The 21,501-nt window shown below is 24.1% G+C and overlaps 2 protein-coding genes across 4 annotated transcripts; one reads left to right on the forward strand and one right to left on the reverse strand.

The window, feature by feature from the left end:
* Nucleotides 1-1,541: 1,541 nt before the first annotated feature.
* On the reverse strand, nt 1,542-14,397 carry LOC100169251. Of its 2 annotated transcripts, XM_001945790.5 has the most exons (10): nt 13,640-14,397; nt 9,977-10,079; nt 9,580-9,905; nt 7,825-7,953; nt 7,418-7,763; nt 7,154-7,342; nt 6,879-7,083; nt 4,375-4,832; nt 3,633-3,742; nt 1,542-3,557 (listed from the first exon to the last, which is right to left on the reverse strand). In XM_001945790.5, the coding sequence occupies exons 1-9, from the start codon at nt 14,189-14,191 to the stop codon at nt 3,687-3,689; spliced, it is 2,364 nt and encodes a 787-aa protein (XP_001945825.2). In that variant the 5' UTR covers nt 14,192-14,397; the 3' UTR covers nt 1,542-3,557; nt 3,633-3,686. The 2 variants fall into 2 exon arrangements, with proteins under 2 accessions (XP_001945825.2, XP_008178433.1); XM_008180211.3 differs by having other exon boundaries at nt 7,154-7,763.
* Nucleotides 14,398-14,738: 341 nt separating this feature from the next.
* LOC100164489 (NADH dehydrogenase (ubiquinone) complex I, assembly factor 6) lies at nt 14,739-20,162 on the forward strand. Of its 2 annotated transcripts, none has more exons than XM_001947092.4 (5): nt 14,739-14,945; nt 17,551-17,773; nt 17,837-17,996; nt 19,090-19,325; nt 19,392-20,162. In XM_001947092.4, exons 1-5 carry the CDS (start codon nt 14,842-14,844, stop codon nt 19,569-19,571), a joined length of 903 nt encoding a protein of 300 aa, XP_001947127.1. In that variant the 5' UTR covers nt 14,739-14,841; the 3' UTR covers nt 19,572-20,162. The 2 variants fall into 2 exon arrangements, with proteins under 2 accessions (XP_001947127.1, XP_003241409.1); XM_003241361.4 differs by lacking the exon at nt 14,739-14,945 and adding an exon at nt 17,302-17,475.
* Nucleotides 20,163-21,501: the final 1,339 nt, after the last annotated feature.

Genomic DNA, 21,501 nt, shown 5'->3' on the forward strand with positions numbered 1-21,501 from the left:
CAGATTACATAAACTTTTATACTTAAAACCATTTTTTAACCAGTTCAATTTTGTGCCTTAAGCAAGTTATTAAAAACTATTGTATATAATTCAGTTTAAAAATATGTTTTGCTACTATTCATGATTATTAATAGTTAGCCAACCATGCAGTAATATATTGCATGATTTTATCAAATTTAAAGTAACCATAAGCTGTGTATTTTTATAGGAATGTTTAAAACCAATTAAATACATTTTATTTTTTAAAATGAAAAAATGTGTTATAAAATAACATTAAAATTAACAATTGACACCAGAATAATAGTGTGTTCAACGATAAAGGCAACACAAAATATTTCAAACGCATGACCTTGACTTTCATTTGGGTTTTTTTTACTGCATAAGGACTTAATAATACACCTTTTTTTTGAAAAATTTAAATTTTCTATGCATGCACAACCAAATAATATTTGAATTACTTTTATTTTTTTAAGCATCTTGGACTCATTATGTATTTTTCTGTCTTAAAAATTGACTTATTGAGAGGGAGCCAAAGTTATGATTTAAGCATATTATATTATTTATCATATTTTTAACAGTCAATCTTGAGTTCTACAATTTTCCGTGTGGTTTTGCATGTTTTATTTTTAAGTCTGGTGTGGGTCGTAAGTAAAGCACATTTACATTATTTTCACCAAATTATTGATATACTGTTAAAAAAATATGATAATTAATACAAAATGCATAAATCAAAATGTTGGCTCATTCTCAGTAATTCCAATTCTAAATCAAAAAAAGTGGGTAACAAATCAAAAATAAATTATTTTGTTGCGCATGGGCAAGAATTTTTCAAAAATAGATATAATATTAAGTTCTCCAAATGAAATTCGGTCATCTGTTAAAAATATTTATTGTTACCTTTATCGTTAAACACACTGTATATTTTTTTTAATTTAATAAATGAACTAATTTTTAAAATAAAAAAAAAAAATTAATTTTATGTAATACAAATATAATAAACTGTAATTATGTTTTATTGGTAAACTATGTAATTATACTATATTATGTTAAAAATAGATTATAAAAGGCACTAATAAAATTAAGTACTGTTAGTACTTAGTTAATTAGTTTTTTTTTTTCATTATTATTAGACTTGCCTCTAGTGCCTTCCCCCTACCATATGGCTACAACATTACTGTTTTGTGATAATTTGATTTTATATTATTCTATCCTAGTTATTTTGTCACTACTATATTATTACATCTTAATATATTATTTCTTTTACAGACACTAATTACCCAATAATAATCCCCGGGTTGGCGGGTTAGAACCACAGATCTAGATTAAAGAATTTATTGAATTTGTATATAAATACATTAAATACTATTTTGTGTTACATTATCGAATAACCCACTCAAGACTTTAATGTAAACAAATTTATGTTAATTATATACATATATACATTAAAAATAATAATAGCATTATTTTATTTATTAACTATTAATATCAAGCCTTAATTTTAGAAAAAAAAATTAATTTTACTATAAATAATCATAACACAATTGGAAGTAGTTTGTTTTTATTGATAATAAAAATGTAATATAATGAATAATAATAATAATAATCATAATAATAATAATAATATATGTGTAAATACTGACGGATTTTTTATAGTAAGACAATAATTAGGTATCTCGGAATATTTAATACAATTTATATATTCTTTTTACATTTTTAGATACAAGTTTTATATACTTTTCCAATTAAAAACTTTACAGCTTTATAATACCTATAAAAAGAAAAACAAATATTCCGAAATTCATCATGTCAAATAATAAAAAATCAGACTGTATAAATATTTTAATGTAATAAATGTATCGAAAATATGAATTGGAAAGGGAATGTATTTTAAGGTTTAATATAAAATACGACCTAATCTAAATTTCTTACGTCTAACTTCTTAATATTACTAAACTTAAATTAAATTAAATTAAAAATTATACATAATATAATAAGAGAAAGTGCAATTATGTACATATTTATTTTATGAGTATCTAATAACAAAATGTTTTTTTTTTTTTTTAATTGGAAATATAACATAAATATTATTGGGTTAAACTCATAAATAAATAACTTAACATAAATGTTTTATTTTTAATACATTTAAATTATAGATACATATTTTTATTCATATTGAGACAAACTGACATAGTATATGATAGAATTAACTGTTTTATACAAATGGATATCATATTAAAATAAATATTATAAATCAAACCATAATAAAAGTTAGTTAATGAAATTTGTTAACATTTACTTTTATGAAAATAGGTAGAAATTTACTATTATAAAAGTATATTAAACCATTATTATGGTTCACTATAATGATCTTTCATTTCACTGCATGTGATTAAATACACCAGTATGAAAACACATCGAGTAAGTGACCAATTAAATTTTAATCAATATACATTTTAATTAATTAAAATGATTTGTCATATTTAATTTAATTCTCCGATGACTAGAAGTAATATTTATTTCAAACTAATCTTTTCAATATTCAAAACATATAAGAGATTTTTTTTCTCAAGTTATTTCTTAAGAATTATACATAAAATGTCTTAGTTCAAAACATTATCACATAAATTACGATTTATTTAGGGACCCATTTCAAGTTGTGGAATTATTTGAAAATTATATTGATAAAAAATGACTTATTAAAAATATAAAGTTATTAGTTTTTCTGATTTTTGACAAACCCTAGAAAAAAGATCCCTTGAATTATAACGTAACTTTGGCATCAATCAGGTCTAATAAGTCACTTAAATCCTGACAGAAAATAATTAAAATTCAGTCAAAGTTATACTACCAAAATTATTAAAATAAATACATCAAAACATTATATGAATAAAATAAAAAAAATTAAACACATAAATATATTTGGTAAACAAAAATGTTATGATACTAAACACTTTAAACAAAATATTTTTTTATATATTTATTTATAATTATAATATAAAAACATGATAATAATACGTAATGATGTTTTCCGTTTTCTAAGCTACATAATATTATTATAATCTGTAAATTTAGAAAAAAATATTTAAAATGGTACCAGTTTATACAAGTGGTGTCAAATTAAAAAGGGAATGTTACACATAGTATAAATTATTAAATTTAAATTAAAATCTTTATCACAACTGTTTTGTTGTAAACATTTGATTCGCGATAAGATATAATTTAGGGGTGGAGAGATGATGAGAAACGCTTATAGGATCTACGGTTCAATAAGTTAGAAATAATATCGAGAATGGATTATTATAGTGTGACTGGTGAAAATAATTTAAAATAAGAGGAAACGACAAGTCGTTATAAATTAGTGTTTGATTAAATTTAATATTAAATTTTTTTATCATACTGCTAGCGTTATTAATTTAAAAAATACTAGTATGGAAGAAAAACATTACCCAGTCTTATTTATTTGGAAACAACAGGTAACGAATCGAGGAATCATCATTTAAATTAAATTAAAATTAATACTATAGGAGAGGGTGTTGGTAGTTCACCATCCTTGAAGTCTGAAACAAATATTTATTATATTTATTAAGATATTGATAAAAATGTTAGTTATATCAAAACTAATAAATGTTTACCTCAAGTCATCCTGTTTGTTGTGATTATGAATAACAATTGCTCCAGTATAACCGTCAATTCCGGGGTCTGCCATCTGGCATTGATGGTCCATAATGATGTTCGTAGAGACCTGAAAAATGTATTGAAGTATAAAGTAAAGTATAAACTAGGTAAATTTAAGGCATTAATTGACATTAATTTATACATTATTTATAATAATGTATAACTGATTTGCCGAAAGAAAGCGCATTATTACTTAACTAGGATAATGAACATTATGAACCATAAAGGTTAATACAATTATAAGTAGTTACTAAAGTAATAACATATAAATATTATTTTGTTATTATTAATAATTATTGATACCTTATTACAGAGATTATTACAGGTTTTCAATAAGAGGAAAAAATCATATCTTTGGAGAGTTGATCTTTAGTTTTTGCATTACTCCTAATAATATTACTAATTTTCAAATTATGTTTGGATACTATAAATATTAACTATAGAAATTATTTTTTGACTATTATTTATAACAGATTAGTTTAAATAAAATTAATTACAAATTTACTTGAATTAGGTGTAACATCCTTAAAACATAATAGTAATAATTTAAATGAATAGCAAACCTGAGAATTGTTAAATGTTACTTGAAAATCTAAAAGATGTCACTATATTTAAAATGTTTTAATGACATTTATGAATGCAATTAAAAATCTCATTACCTGGATGTTATAAAATTTTTCTGATTTTTTTGTAATTTACCTTTACTTGTTATTTCTTCCATTGTCAATTCAGTACATTCAGCTCCTGTATGATTCTGTCCTCCACAGTTATAGCATGATACTTTCGGAGGATGATAAGCCAACACTTGAGGTTGCATTAAGACTGGCGTTGTAGTATAAAACGTTTGTGAAGAAGATGGATAATAAACAAATTCAGTAGGTTGTTGATAAACTTGCTGATACTCAGGAGATTGAACAACATGTTGTTGGGGTATATATTGTCGTGGCATAGGAGAAAAACCTGACATCGGTTGAGAAGTTTGAGGTTGATGAACATAATATGCCTGAGCATTATAACCTCGAGCACTTGCTCCATTATCATATGCCATAGTATAGTATTGTTGACCACTGTTAGGTACTTTAGGATGAGTTTTATGAACATTTTCCCTTGCAGGTTCATTAAAAGATGACGCTGCAAGTGCCCCTGCCATAGGTTTTCTGAAACAAAAAAAAGTATTAATATATTTACCTACTTGTTTACCCTAGTATTTATGAGAATATATTTTATGTAAATTAAAAAATTATATTTTTAATTATTATGTATTAAGTATTTAAGTTAATTGCTTAATTCAAGGGCGTCATTTGCAGTATGCAAAGTATATCTGTGTACCTAAAATGCCGTATTCTAATAAATGTTTGGTCTATTGAGGACAGCCGTAACATCATAAAAAAAAAAAAACTAATAATTTGATAAGAATATTGTGCTCTAGAAAATACTACCTATGTTGGGTACATTTGTTTTAAATGCGGAAAACAGAAAAATAAATAGGGTCTGTTTTTGTTAATTTTAAACTAATTTTACTATATTATTATGGACTGAAAACCAACTATTAGGTACTATAGTTTAGTTCTTACCACTTGTTTATTTTTAAATATAAAAACAAAAAATGTTTAACTTGGATATTCACTATATTTATTACTGCCCTACATTTAAATATTTACTAAATAAAATAATAAATCTGATATCTAGATATCTTAATTGTTACACTGCTTGATTATATTATCTCTCCACATTAGTACTAATAAAAAATAATCTTTTAATTATTTTTTTTTTCAATAAAAACGTAATCAATGAATTAAAATAGATTAATCATTACAGTATTATGTTTATGTTATAATCAAAGTGTTATTTTGTCTAACTTCCTATTAACTGTGTCAATAAGTCATTAATAATGTACAATATATTACAAAAAAAAATTGAAATGATGCCCCTGGTTTAATGATAATTATCAATTTGTTTCAATCTGATGGTAACTATAATAATTTTTTAATTTACTGAATACTTTTTCAAGAAAAATATATAACAAAAATAAGATAAATATATGTAAATATATATATATTTCTTGATTTTGATTCATCTAAAGTAGGAATATAGTTTATCATATGAATGTTAAAACAATAATTCTAATAAAGCCATATTCAAATAATAATAAAAATAAAAAATATTAAGTATAAAATTAAGTTATCTAAACAAAAATAAAGTTTTGTGAAGACAAAACACTGTAAAAATAAAAAATGATTAATATCTTTAAATTATATCTTATTTTTAATTTTTAGCACATGTGGTAAGATAGCAAATTTACGCTCATCAGATCAAGTTTAGCTTTGTTAGTTTAAAAATTAGAGTGAATTGATCTATTATGAAATTTATTGGTAAGAACATTATTGTTTGTATTTATTTTTTTTTACGATAGTTCAATTTTGTAGCAAGTTTAGTAAGTTATAGTAAGAAACCCCACAAACAAACACAGATAATGTTCTTACCATCAAGTCTTATAATAGGTCGATTCAAGTTAGTATTTAAATCAGGGCTTAAAACCGTTATCAATTAAGTCAGTAATCGGCTACCGGATACAGGTTATCGTTTAATTTTGATATTTTGGTAACCGGTAACCGTTTCTTTAAAGATATTTCAAACACTATGATAACCATTAATCGTTTAAAAATCGTTGATAAGGTTTTCGTTACAAACCAGTTACCGGTTTTAAGCCCTGATTTAAACTAATGAAGTTAAATGTGAACTATGCATAAATATGCTATGTTACGCCTTTGTAAGACAGAGACAAAAAACGCATCTGTAATGTCCTCAAACGTAAGACAATTTAATATATCTAAAATATTTGAGAACTATTATTACAAGACTATTAAGATATAGCTAGCCAAGAGTTAAGAAATAAAATAAAATTTAGTAATGTTAATCATTTTTTTTTTTTTTTTGGCAGTTCTTGTAACAAAAATTGATTTTTGTTTGGATTGCTTCATTTTATACTTAATATTATAAAATTTTATATTAAATATTTGAACAGTTTATTTTTATGTCTTTATTAGAATTGTTGTCTTAACATGGGTCCTCTAAGTCTAAATACATAAGTATTTGACCAAATTAATCGACAAAAAACAAAATATTTAATATTGAGTTTTAAATCGTTAATTGCCTATTAACTTATAACATTCATATTAACCTTTCATATAATTCAATTTTACCTATTATAACTATTATTTATATTTCCTTCACGTGAAGTCCTCGGCTGAGATTGTATTGGACGACCCTTGTAATATTTACTGGCTTGCGCATTATAAGAACTAGTTGTTGTTAAAGTGTTGTTCATTGGTTTTGCAGTAGCACCAACTGTTTGTTCTTTAGCTTCATATACTTTTGTTGAATTAGTCTCAAGTTGCACTGGAATTTCTATAAAAATTAAAGATATTTAAAATAATGTATTATGCATGTTTTAATCATTCATTTTAAGATAAATTACTTGTATTTTGTGGTCTGTGATCAGAATTAGGTTTAGACTTTTCCTCAATTAAATCATTTGACAAGACAGTAGACTTTTCCTCTTTATTTTTTCCGTCGTCCAACACAGTTGAAAGCGTTGAGAGATCAATATTTTTTGTGGATTCGCTTTTAGGAAGCTCTAATGTAGCAGTTGTTTGCTGGTTTGTATCTGTAGTACAAAGCATTTGTTGTGAGTTTATAGGCGGTGAGTATGTTGGCTGAAGTGTAGAAATTATTTGCTCACTATTGTCTGGCTGTATCTTGTTTTCAAGAGTATGCTTTGAGTTAAACTCTTTTGTACTAGCATTTTGACATTGATTTTCGGATTGAACTAACTTTGGACTTGCATTATTTGAGTTATCCTCAACTGCGTGTTGAGGAGAAGCTCCTGACATTTTATCTGAACTAGACGAGTTAATAGATTTATAAGAGCTACTTTGACTGCAATCTTCTGAAGATTTTGATGATGAAGGCATCTGGTGATGTGTTTCAAGAATAGATTCGTTTTCATTTGTAGAGTTTGTTGTAGCATTTGTTAAAAGAGGCTTGGTACTCTTGACTACAGTGTCAACCTTAATCGGAGAAGTAGACTGTAAATAAAAAAGTATGAATATTAATAATAATTTTAGCAACAAAATTTAAATTTAATACCACAGGCACTGGTGGCGGCATTGGGCTTTTAGATTGATCTTGATATCGATTAACAGTTGAATGTTTACTTTTTGTCCCATGTCCTGGGTAGTTACGACCCATAGCATTTTCAGGATAGAAAGAAGGAACCTAATTTGAATATACAATGAATTATTAACTTATTTACTTTTGCTTATGCATTTTAAATAATATAATTTAGTTACAAGTGAAAAACTAAATAATTAATAACTATAAAAATTTAAGGGAGCATTGAGTATTATTTTTAATGTATTCAGTATGTAAAAGCTTAATAAGAAAATATTTTATAATCTGAAGGTTTATTAAGTAAGAAAATCCAACTATCAATACTATAATATAAAATTATGTACTAAAATATTTTTTAGTACATTAAAAAAATAAAAAAAAGCTTTAATATATTAATACCAATTTTATTTATTAGTTACAAATTAATCTTCCGATTACATTATATAATATTTACATTTATATTCAATAGATAATATAGAAAATAACAATGTATTCAATTTATTACATTACATAAATGTACTCATTACATGTTGTTAAACTAATATTTAAATATTTTTTTATTTAAAAAAAAAAAATGATAGATGAAACAAAAATTTATACTAGATGAAACATCAGATATCAGGGTAAAATTTAATGCAATATAATTAAATAAAATGTACTTTTTTGGGTATCACTGAAAAAAATTTTTTTAATACCTTTATTAATCATTTCAATGTTAAGAAATAATTAAACGTGGCTAGTAAAGAATTCAGAGTAAATTTATAACTTAAATATGGACTTTGATGGAATTTGCTTTTTTTTACTAGTTCAAAACCATGTATTATCATTCATCAGCAATTAATGTTATTCATATTACAGAATAAATGTAAATCAATTTATTTTCCTTTTTTTGGGCTAGTTTTGGTTAATATCCAGGTTTTTATGCTTTTTTAGAACTTTGACCATATTTAGTGAACTAATTATTTTTTAAAAACATACTCATACTATTTTTGTTTTTCAATTTTCTTTAAAAATTGAAATCAAATGTTCTCAGTTGAAAGTCACCGTAGAATGTAGTTTTTTCAAAATATAAACGTATTAGACTATCAAAACTTTAATTGTTTAATGCATTACAGACAATAATATTAGGAAATTATTTAAGCAGGTACTATTATTTTATTTATCTTTTATAAATTATCAGTTTATTAAATGTACGAATTAATCATTGGAAAAATTACATCAACATTAATTAGCACTCGAATTAGCATAAACATAAAATTAATAATATAATTTTTATTTTTTAATGATTTTTAGAGCTTTATTGCCTAATTTTAAATGCTTTTTTTTAGTCTTTTAGTACTTCAAAATCCATACTTTATTAATTATAATCCTAAAATAAATTAATTTACCTTATTCATATGAGCATGTTATCAATATTTAATTATCACTTAATACCAAAATATATGTATGACAATAAATTGTTGGTAAAAATGTTACATCATACCTAACACATCGAGAAAAGCATGACAAAAAATGGTTTTAAATTAATTCATTAAAATATCTACAATCTACATAATATTTTAAGACAAATAAAAATGGTCCACATAACATTTTTACCCCACATCTACTTTGATCCTTGAGTATCAGATAACTTATAATATTTGAATTGTATAAATATAGAGAAATATTTACGATTCTAATATCAATGTTAGTTTTTGTAAATTAATTTAATTTATAATATTAGGTACTTACCATGCCTGGAGTATAATTATAATTGGCATACATATTATGCGGTGACATTTGATACATGTTCCAGTTGTTCCACGATTGTGAAAATGGATAACTAGGATCTGAAGGATTACGATATCTTGGTGGAGTAGGATGCCTTTGCTTTGAATTTATGTTTGGTGGTTGATTGCGTGGATTTATTTGGAATGTGCGCGGAGGCCATGAAACTGGACTTGGAGATTTTGAAAAATTAGCTTGATGGGGTCCTCTAATTCCTGAAACTGCTGTTGGCGGTGGATAGTCATAACAAACTTGCATTGGTGGAACATTTACAGGAGGAAATGGATAATCTGAAATGTAAATGTTTAATTTTAATTTTTTTTCAAATTAAATTAAATTATTAAATGAAAATTGTATTTACAATGACGTGGATATAAATAGCCATTTCTATTCAGAGGATAATTTGGCCCGCCTTGAGTTTGCTGATACATATAGTTGGGTGGTGGAATCATGGTGTTGATATTCTAAAACATAAAAAAACAATCATCTTATCTCGGTGCTCATTTTTAGAATTATTAACAACATTTTAAGAGTACGTACATAAGATATTAAATCAAAAACATTCATCATATTGTTTATTTAAATTAACTTAATAATAATAAAAAACTTTTAGTATAAGAATATACCACAGTTACTTTTAATATATGTATAGAAATCTGCAGAAGTTAAATAATTAAATAATGTATATTTTAAATACAATAATTTCCATACTATATCTATTAGCTATACATAAAAAGGTACTCCTGAATCAATATTCAAGTAAAAGGAGATTCTAAAAACCTTTATAATACCTATGTGAGTAAATATATATATATATATATTTATGCTTAGAAGTGTTAAATCCTAAAACCACACTCTTTAATATTTTAAATTGAAGGAAATCTTAATTAAACTCTAAAAAAGATATTATGCGTCTTTGAAGTTTGAAGGTAGGTAATATTATTAAATGTATACAACATTTTCATAGCTGGTGGAAATTTACTTATAATTCTATTATTATGGTCTCATTGCCAAACTCAAATCCTTTCTATTAGTTTAACTTAGCCTTAAACTAATTCAAAGCTTGAAAAGAAATGAATTCATTTAAAATTAAGATGAATTTTATTTTTATTGTAAGCACTCATATAAATATGAGATATTTTACGCTTATAATTAATTCCTAAGTAAAATATTAACTAAGATTAAGTCTAAGTTATGAATCAGTATATAATTTGCTTACAATATTTAAATATTTGTAGTCGCAACCATATAATTTTATTGCCGAAGCTATTTTATTAAGTTACAATTTAGATTTAGTTCTCTACAACAACTTACACACATTAAATATACAAAAATTATAGGTACTTAATAAGAATAAAATGTGAAAAATTGTAAATTAATTAAATTAATAAATTATTTAATTGTACCAATTGATATATAAATATATATTGTATATAAATAAATCTGCTAAGTTTTTTTAAAATTTAAAAACTAATATCACCTATTAAATTACACTCAAGAGGTTTCAATGAAAAAATGCTAGATACTACTTGACTTTATATTAAATAAATAAAACCAAACTGATGATCATAATATTATTAATAATCCCAATTAAAAGTGGACAACTATATTATATTTTAGTATTTTTTTTTCTTTAATATCATATAGGTACATTTTAATACCATACCTATATAAGTAAATACAATGATAAGTATGTTATTGGAAGAGGTCAAAATTAGTAGATTAAAATTTTCAAAATAAACATTTGACATAAATGCACAATACCTTTGTCAACTATTTTTTTTTAATGCATTTTAATATTGTAAAATATGTATTTAATAAAAAAATATAAGCAAGTAAAAACAAATGTAGTATCTTGGTATTCAATAATTATTAATCTAAATAAAATAATAAGTAAATACCAGGACGTTTAATTATATTAACTATTATTCCAATGATCTATATAGGTAATGTTACCTTAAAATTAAAAACTGAAACATTTTTATTGAGATTGTCTTAAATCAAAATATTGAAACATAGGTAACCCTCTTTTTTTACATCTAAAATAGGTGGGTACACTTTTGTATTTTGTATTTTAAGTAGGTTATTAAAAAAAACTAATGTTTATAATTCAAGCTTATAGTCTTATATGAAAAAATATGTTTAGCTACCTAGTTGTGACTAAAATACATACACATCTTATACCATCTTATAATATTGTGATCTTTGGCAATGACAATAACCATATTAAAGTTTTAATTGTTAATTATGGGTGTTAGAAATAGTTCAATTTTGCTGCTAACATGACAAGGTCATATGATTGATGCATAAACAACAAGCAGGTATATATAGAAGTAGAAACAATTATATTATAATTTAAAATACAGTTAAGTTCAACGTATTATTTTTTACTATAATTAAAAAACTAGATAGTAAGGTATAATTTTTTCCGAACAATGATTTGTTCAACCAAAAAATATTGATATTTAAATAGGTATGTAACAAATATAATACTCCGATACTGGGTTTCTATTTGGATTTTTTTTTTTAATACATTAGTTTATGTTCATTAGGTTCATTATATCAAAATATTTTTTAAAAAAATTGTTAAGCTATGATTTGTCTTAAAAAGTCATATAAAGTCATCTTATCTCGATAACTTTTGGAATTAGTTAAAATTGTAACATGTACCTACATTTAAAAACATGAAAATAACTAAAATACCTGTCTGAAATTATCATAAATTATTTTAGGTAGGTACCTACCGATACAATTTCAATTTTTTTGTGTAATTGGTTTTTAATATTCCTAGTAATAACCACTTTTTGACATTAAATGTTGATTAAACAACTACTCTCACATGCTGTATTAAAAATCTAAATAACAGGCTTAAGTTAAACATAATTTGATGTTAACAATTTAACATTTTCAACTAAGGTGTTTAAGTTTTATATTATCTCATAAAAACCCATCTGTTTTTATTAAATCATGCTAACATTTATGTTTATTTGATATTGGTAAACCATTGCATTTTGTAAGGTTATTAACGAGGTTATTAATAAAATTATTCTCCTAGATAATTGTATACAATATACATTATATAGTCAAAGGTATAAACTTTTATTATTATTTTTTTTTTGCCATTTTCATTGCGATTAAAATAATAAACTAATATTTAACATTTCAAGTAGGTACTTACTTAAAATTAAAACAAATACAATCCTTGTGATTTTAGGTACCTAATGTAGTCAAGTATTAAAAATTTATTAAAATGTATTAATTATTTATTAATAATTTATTAATATCAGTAATGTTTTAATTGACATTAAACTAATAAATATAATTATGCTTTCAGACAAAAAATGCAACCCAAAAAAACTTAATAGGTACCTACCACAATAATTTTGCATTTAAATTATGTATTATTAATTTTAAATTGATTGCTGTTTTTTAATTCATGTCTTGGGACTATCCGGGAATTAAAATTAATTTTATTAATATTCTAGTTCATGACATAAAATGTACACAAGTTAATAAATATGAAATAAAAAATAATCAATACTGTAATAATTAACTTAAATAGGAAAATAAAACAAATGGCTTATTTTCAAGTTATTAAACTAGGTACCTAATGAAAAAAAAAAATTATTATTCATTTTAAGAATGAATGACACAGTTCTTATATTTAATATAATATATTAAGTAATAATATTAAAAGGAATAGATGCATGAAGTACTGTTCCAATACATAATGTTTCATGTCAGTTTAATACACATTATCTCAATATGAAGCTATACTGAAAATATGTACATATATATTACAGCCATCAACTTGAATGTATAAAACTTTTATTACCTACCTACTTATCTTAATAATAATCTAATTAACTATAAAATAATTATATAAAACAGTATAGGTACACCACTTACTATTCAATATTCTACTACCTAATAAAATAAATGACCTATTGAGGTTCCATTTGTCTGATTGGGCCTGTATTATTAAAAAGTTATTAAGGTGTATAGATATATAAAATGTACATACCTCTAAAATATCAGAAGATTCTTTGTCTAGATCACCGCCTTTCTTTTTGGACAGTTGTCTCTCTTTTTCTTTCTTAATACAGTTGAATATGCTATCTAGTTGAGTTTTTTGTTCAAATATAAATGCTGGATGATTTACAGCTAATGTGTACAATACCATAAGCTCCTCAAATGCGTTTTTATCGTTAAAGAACGCTTTTGGACACTTAAATATGCGTTCTAAACCTTTGTCGTCTGTTAGCGCTTTATAAATTAGTTCGGAACACTTTGTACTATTAGTGTTTAATACAGATAAATACTTGATAACCGCTGCCCTAACGGTTTTATCGCAAATACACTTGCAAGCTACTTCACTAACGCTGGCTGGATCGTTGGCTTCGAGTTCCAATTTCTTCAATATGTGAATATCTCTTTTAGACAAGTTATCTAAACAAGTGCCGAGGTACCTCAATTCAATTGGAAGACAGTGGCTTTGGAGTCTACACATCATCCAAAGCCGTTCGTAGCTTTTAAGTGTTTTGAAGTAAGCAACTACTTCGTCTATACAAACCATTTTCGGGCAACATCACAAATGCGATTGAATAACTAACACAACATGATAAGATTACTAATGTGATCGATCGTTCACCAAGAATACGGGAAACTAGAAACTATAAATAATCGATAAACTCAAATAAACTCGGGTACGAAGAAAAAAATTTTTTTGTTCGCGAGTCGCAGAACCTCTCGTCGTCCGTCGAATGCACAATGGGAAGATGATTGACCAACGACAAAAGATTAACGGGAAAATTCCCTCTATACAATTTTTCTCCCATTAAACATATGGATCATTGTTCAAATTTCGCACATAAAAATCCGAAAACAATTTCATAGTGAAAAATTAATTGTTTAAACGCTATTTTAATGCAAAACTTATTTTATATAAAAGACAATCTTTTCTTTTTATTAATTTTAAGTTTACAAAATTCGTATTTTAATATAAGCATTCGGGATGCCTACACTGTCCGTGGTCTTGTTGATGGGCACGTGCTGATATCACTTATTTTATTGTATGATAAGATATATTAATTTGATACGATTTTTATTTCGACCTTATCATTTTTTTTTTTTTAATAATTGCGTTGAAATGTTTTACGTTTCGATTTTTTAAATTTGAATTCTTAACAAATATTCAATGATTACTTAGATAAATTTAATTACGAAATGATAGTAAGAAACTGTATCAAAGAATTGTCTTGCAGCTTTGTACAAACAATAAGTTGCGTACGAAAAAACTCCACAGCAAAATATTGTTTGGAATTAGTTAGGTAAATATTTGTGCACAATATACCTAGGCGCAATACTTTATTTTCATTTAAAAAAATTCATCGATATACGTCTTTATTAATTCGAAATGTAGGAAATTATTTGAATGATACTGGTATAAGTGTTATTAGGAAATAATTAGTAATAAAATGCATTTGAATTAACACTTTATAGTTATTAAATAAAAATAATTTAATTTATTTCTATTTCTTAACATAACATAATCAATAACAGCGTAAGACTACATTTTAGTTACATACCAATATTACTTTTGTTATTAAACTTATGGAACACAGCATTGTATAAAAATCTGTTCGACAACACAACTGGTACTATAGCTTCTGTGCTGGTGTGAACCATAATTTCTCTCTCATTTATGTTGGCCAAAAATTGTATGTGTAGTAAATTTATAAATGCTGTATCCATATGTTTATATCAATGGCTATAACTTGTAACTTTTAGAAAGGAACTCCATTTAACACAACTATTTTAGATTACTACATCATAATTTTATATTTGTTTTTTTAAGTTAATACATATTTGATAATAGATTTATCAGGGTTTATTCTGTATATCTTGTTTTATAAAGTACAATTTTGAATTTTGATTTTTTTCCTGTATATTTTATTACGAATAACAATTTACAGTTAATTCTGTTATGTTAATTGGCTATCCCATGTTTGCATTTGAATTTTTGGAAATAATTATATACTTCTTATTATTTAATAAATTCCATAAAAAAAATTCCATTAAAAACGTACATACAACATTTGATTAATAGTGAGTAAACTATATGTAACATTAAATTGAATATAAAAAAAATTATCTGATATGGTCAGTATTTTAATAAATTAAGTGTATGATCACATTTCTCCTTAGGGTTGGTTTTTTGTTTACTGGTGTACTGAATTAGTGTAAAATATCAAAGAACTGAATAATACCAATTATATAGATTTAAAATAATATATAAGGACTAAAAAAAAATATAAATTGTATAATTATATGGGTTTTAGTTTCAGCTCAAATAAAAATGTTAAATATTATTTGTATTCTAAGAGCACCTGAGGACACACAAGCATTTTAAATAGTGTGATTTGAAAAATGTTCAGTGAATTATCTCGATTCATAATTTTTTTAATGGTATTATTAGTAAATGGTAGGTATTCAAATTAAATTATATTTTTGTACATTTTACAATACCTATACAGTGAAACTTCCATACAACAAACTTCCATTTAACAAAGTGCTCCGTTTATAATAAAATATTTTTGTGAACAAATCTCTCTATAATACAATTGTTTTTGCCTATGAGACTTAGTAAAACGAAAGTTTTGCTGTATGTATAATATATAGATATATAAATGCCAGTAAACTGACATGGTCAATACTACAATATATTAGTCAGTATGTTTCAGTTGTACAATATTCTTTTATTTATCAGTAACAAATATCAACACCGTCAACCCTATATATTGGAAATTGAATGTATAATTATTTATTAACAAATAGTGTGGTATAGTATAAAACATGTTATGTAGATTCTTAAGCAATCAGGATTATTAAAATACACATTGCGCTATATCATATAAAGTTCTATATTACGCTGATCAAATGTTGATAAAAATGTGAACAAGAAATATATTTCATAGACACAATAATAATTATGTTAGTGAAATCTTATCTATGAAATAGGCTGATATAATAAGTGTTATGTTAACATTCTATTTGAATATTAGAAATAATGAAATTAAAATATATAATTTAATAGTTTAAAAAAACTTTTATATAAGATAAAGTAAATATAAAAATAATAGTTGATAAATTGAATTGATTATGTTAAAACCGTTATCATTATATTTAGTAATAATTATGAATTGTTATGACATTAATATTACTTAATCTAAAAAACATATTGTTGACTTTTCTTGTACCATGAGAAATATAAGTTAAATTTAAAACATAATAATTATATTTACAAAAATATAATTACTTCTAGATGTTTATTTCCAATAAACAATTGGATACTGTAAGATTACATTCCTAGTCTTTGAAGACGTTTAGCTTTTAATACAAATTAATTGTAAACATTTTATCTATAAGTTATTAAATGATTTATATTTTAAATAATTTTTTACAAAATATTGATAACCTTTCTTAGAGGACGTTAGCTAAACAATTACTGTATATGTTTAACACATACAAACTATAGTCTACAACCATTATCTCAAAACTATTCTTTGCAATTATTATTTTGTAATCAAGCTGCTATAACTAGTTAAGCATAACATATTAGAAAATTAACTAAAATGTAAATCTAGTGTCCTACATATTATAGTTTTTCAATAGTCGAAATATTAATTAGCTAGATACTATTATTTTCAATATGTTATTACTTATAACTATTTTTAAAAAATTATAAAAACTTACTATGGGGCATAGATTATCAATTAGTATGTTCTTTAATAGGCCATGCTTACCTAATTTGAACCCCACTGCTAAATGATAAATGCAAAGAGTAGTTTTCTATAACGAGTGTGTAAAATATTGAAAAAAATAAATGATAAGCTGACATTATATTACATACAAATTATTTAACTGTTTTTACAGAAAACATGATTTTGAAAATTATTTATGCACCTTATTATTACACAAAAGTATTAGAAGAACCGGTTTTGCTGTTAGAGCATTTAATATTGAGGTAGCAACTCTTCAAGATCAAATAAGTGATATGAAAATTGGAGAAATGCGGTTTAAATTTTGGGAGTCATCTTTGACTGAAATATATAAAAATAAAATCCCAAAACATCCCGTACTCATTGAACTTTATACGGTAAGTGTTAAATAAACTATTTATTTATATAACAATAACAATAATTTAATTTAATTGTTACAGGCAACTAAAACACAAAAATTAAGTATAATATATTTGAAACGTTTAATCTCATCTCGAGAAAATTATATGTTAAATTCATCTCTGAAAACTATTGAAGATTTAGAGACTTATGCTGAAAACTCCGTTTCACCAGTGTATTATTTGTTTCTAGAAGCAATGGGTTTGTATTTTTTTTGTAATGTGTATGCTACGTGTAATAAATATTATATACATTTTTTTTTTCGACTTGCTCTAATAAGCAGTGTTGGACAATATTTAGATAGTAACGCATTACTGTCACAACGTTTATGAGCAAAATAATATATTGAAAAAAATCTAAATCTATTTAAATATAAATAAATAATAATATTTTTATTTTTATCTATAATACAATAATAACAATAAATATTGATTTATAAAATATTATAAATGATCATACTAAAATAATGTGGCATTCTAAAGTAAAGATAAAAATTATATTGTAAAATGAATGTTACTTAATAGGTAGTTAATATAACTAATAAGAATATATATTATAATATTATTTTATCATCTTTTAGTGTTAACCAACTGGAACCATTACTTAAATTTTATAATCAGCTCTTAAATGTCTATGTTATATTTTCTTAATATAACGATAGAGTTAATGTGTTTGAACGATTGAATACTGTGTTTCTAAGAACATAGTGCATTGTCACTGGTAGTAGATACCAGAATAATTTAACAGGACATATCCACTATTTAAGGAGTTTAATATAGGCAATATTAATAACATTTTGTGAACAATTAAAATGTTTGATCTTAAATATATTCAAATATCGATTCAAAGTAAATTAAAAGTGGTTCCATAAATTATTTGCATTTTCGAGTCATCAAAAAATAATAACGCTAAGACATAAAAATTTTTTTTGTATATTATCATTGATTATAAATACTATAGATCGCTCACTGTGGTACAAAATTTGCAGTTTTTATAAACAATGATATTATGTATGGGTAAACATTTGATAAGGGTACTTGAATATTGTCTCCATAAATTTATCCCACGCAAAACTATTTTATAGACAAATAAATTACAAGTGGTGTGGCATCCTATTTCTGTATTATAAATTATAACCAAACTAATATTATGAAAAATGTTAACATTAAGATTAAATTATTTTTAGTTTGCTAAGTATTATACTTATATTTTGGTATGAAAAACTTAATTAGTATATTAAAATTATTATATTAAAGAAATATTTATTCAGAATTATACTTTGATATTATTACAGGGATCAAGGATATGAAAGTTGATCATGCTGTAAGTCATCTGGGTAAATGTCAAGGAATTATAAACATTATCAGAGGTATTCCTTATAATACAAAATCTGGGCGTATATCAATACCTCAAGACATTTTGTTAAAATATAAAGTTTCCTATGAAAATATCATTAGAAATTCAAGTGAGCAGAATGTGCGTGATGCAATTTATGAATTGGCTTCAAGAGCTAATAGTCATCTAATGAAAGTAACTTTAAAATACATTTTAAGTATCAATTAACATGCTATAATTTTTATTAAAAATACATTTTAGGCCAAAAGTTTGGAGAAGGAAGGAAATAAACGTATTAAATCAGTATGCTTACCATTTGTTCCACTTCATTTATATTTGGAAAAGCTTCGATTAGCAGATTTCAATGTATTTGATAAAAAACTACAAGAACGAAATAACTTATTACCTATGAAACTATTATGGCGTAAAATGGTTGGCTAAAATAACTTTATGGTCAAATAGTTTTGTTGAAATTGTTATAAGCATACTTTTGTATACTACAATTAAAGTACTTCATAAAACTTGTGTTGTCTCCATCTTAAAAAATGTACAACAGCAAATTTGTGTTCAGCAGAACCATTTTGTTTTGTTAACTTGAATATTGGAGTGATTTTTCCTATTATTAAACCTAAAGGTAGAAAGATTCAATATTTTAATTTTTAGGAATGTTCCTACGTACATTTTGAGTTGCAATATTTTACATACTAAAAACTTTCTTAAAAATTGAAATATTGTAATAATCCTACGTACAAACATAAATTATGTACAAACCTTTCAGTTTGTTAAAAGGTCAATTCACTTTAATATTAAAGTAATACACAAAATTGGTTCTGCAGAACACAAATATTCTATGTTGTGCATTTGCAAGACGGAGACAACACATGTGGGTGTGACTTCCTTTTAACAATTAAATGTTTATTAATAATGCTTTTAGTTATTTATTTTTTAAATCTAATTAAATTTAACAATTAAAAAATTAGTTTATAATAATTATTATGTATTGTTACCATGAAATAAAATAAAATTGTTGTACTTACCTATTTATATTTATTGTATAATATGATGGATAACATATTCTACTGATTTCTCACAAAGTAAATAGAGAAATATTGAAAAAAAAACTTTAACATAGGTCTATTATCTATATATAAATATTATTATACTTTTTATATTGTTAAGCTATTTTCTACCCTTATTGTTTGTAAATAATTAATTTTTTTAATTTATATAAATATGCTTATTTATTTATTTATTTGCATATTTCTTAGGAATCTGCATATTAAAAATATGATCCGACACAATTTGCAATTGTATAATCATTTTGTAATACATATTTTATCAAATTTAAAAGATTCTGCATATTTGAAGATTTAATACGTATTAACACATATTATTTTGTTAATAAATTAACAACAAAAATTTAAATAGGCATTAAAGAAATCTAATTAAAAAATAAAGAGCCTTCAAGCTCCCCTATAGCCATCTATATTTTTAATCATACTATAATTTAATAATTATTTTTTAGTATTACCTGTACCTAATATTTAAAGTTAAATAAAAAATAAAATGTTTCTATAATAATTACCAATGACATTAGATATACATTGCAATTTTGCATGTATTTTTGCAGATTTTTTTCACTCTTCGAATAATTTTGATTGTTTTAAGTTAATTGTTGTATAAATTCATATTTTATAAAAAAAATAATTACATATTATGTATGCACATAGTTAATTGTTTCTTAGAGCATAAAATTCCGAGCCCTGAATTAATGAATTTATAGTACCTATAAGTCTTATTGTATATGGCTTTATTTGGCCTAACCTAACCATCAATATAATAGAAACATAACTGTATCAGCAATACTAATGCCATGCCTGGCGAGTGGCTGTTACAAATCTGTAAAACGTAACACATGTATGTAGTTAGAAACTCAGAATATAATATCGTGATTGATTTTTGTTAGAGTAGAAAAAATGTAAACCTATTACATTTATTTTTAATTAAATTTTTAAATTATGGCACTACAATATTTTAGTCAAGTATTTGTAATGTTTGTAATGTTTATTTTGCTATCCTTAATTATTTATCTATTCAACGGCAGAGGCCCATTTTTACATAATGTGTATTGATAGTAAATTATAAAGGTAAAATTAAATACATGCATAATTAAGTAGGTATATACAACAATTAAAGAAAAAAAAATTTTCAACAAAAAAATTAGGGTCCATATTAGCGTTCCTTTTCTTAGTAGTTTGTGATGGTATGAGGGACATCAAATTAGCAGTAGATATAGTGAAACACTGAGGTTTAGACCTTTTATTTTGTAGCACATGCATATTATGCATATAAATATATTATTATTATTATT

Source organism: Acyrthosiphon pisum, chromosome X (genome assembly GCF_005508785.2).
Source record: "Acyrthosiphon pisum isolate AL4f chromosome X, pea_aphid_22Mar2018_4r6ur, whole genome shotgun sequence".
Lineage (NCBI taxonomy): Eukaryota > Metazoa > Arthropoda > Insecta > Hemiptera > Aphididae > Acyrthosiphon > Acyrthosiphon pisum.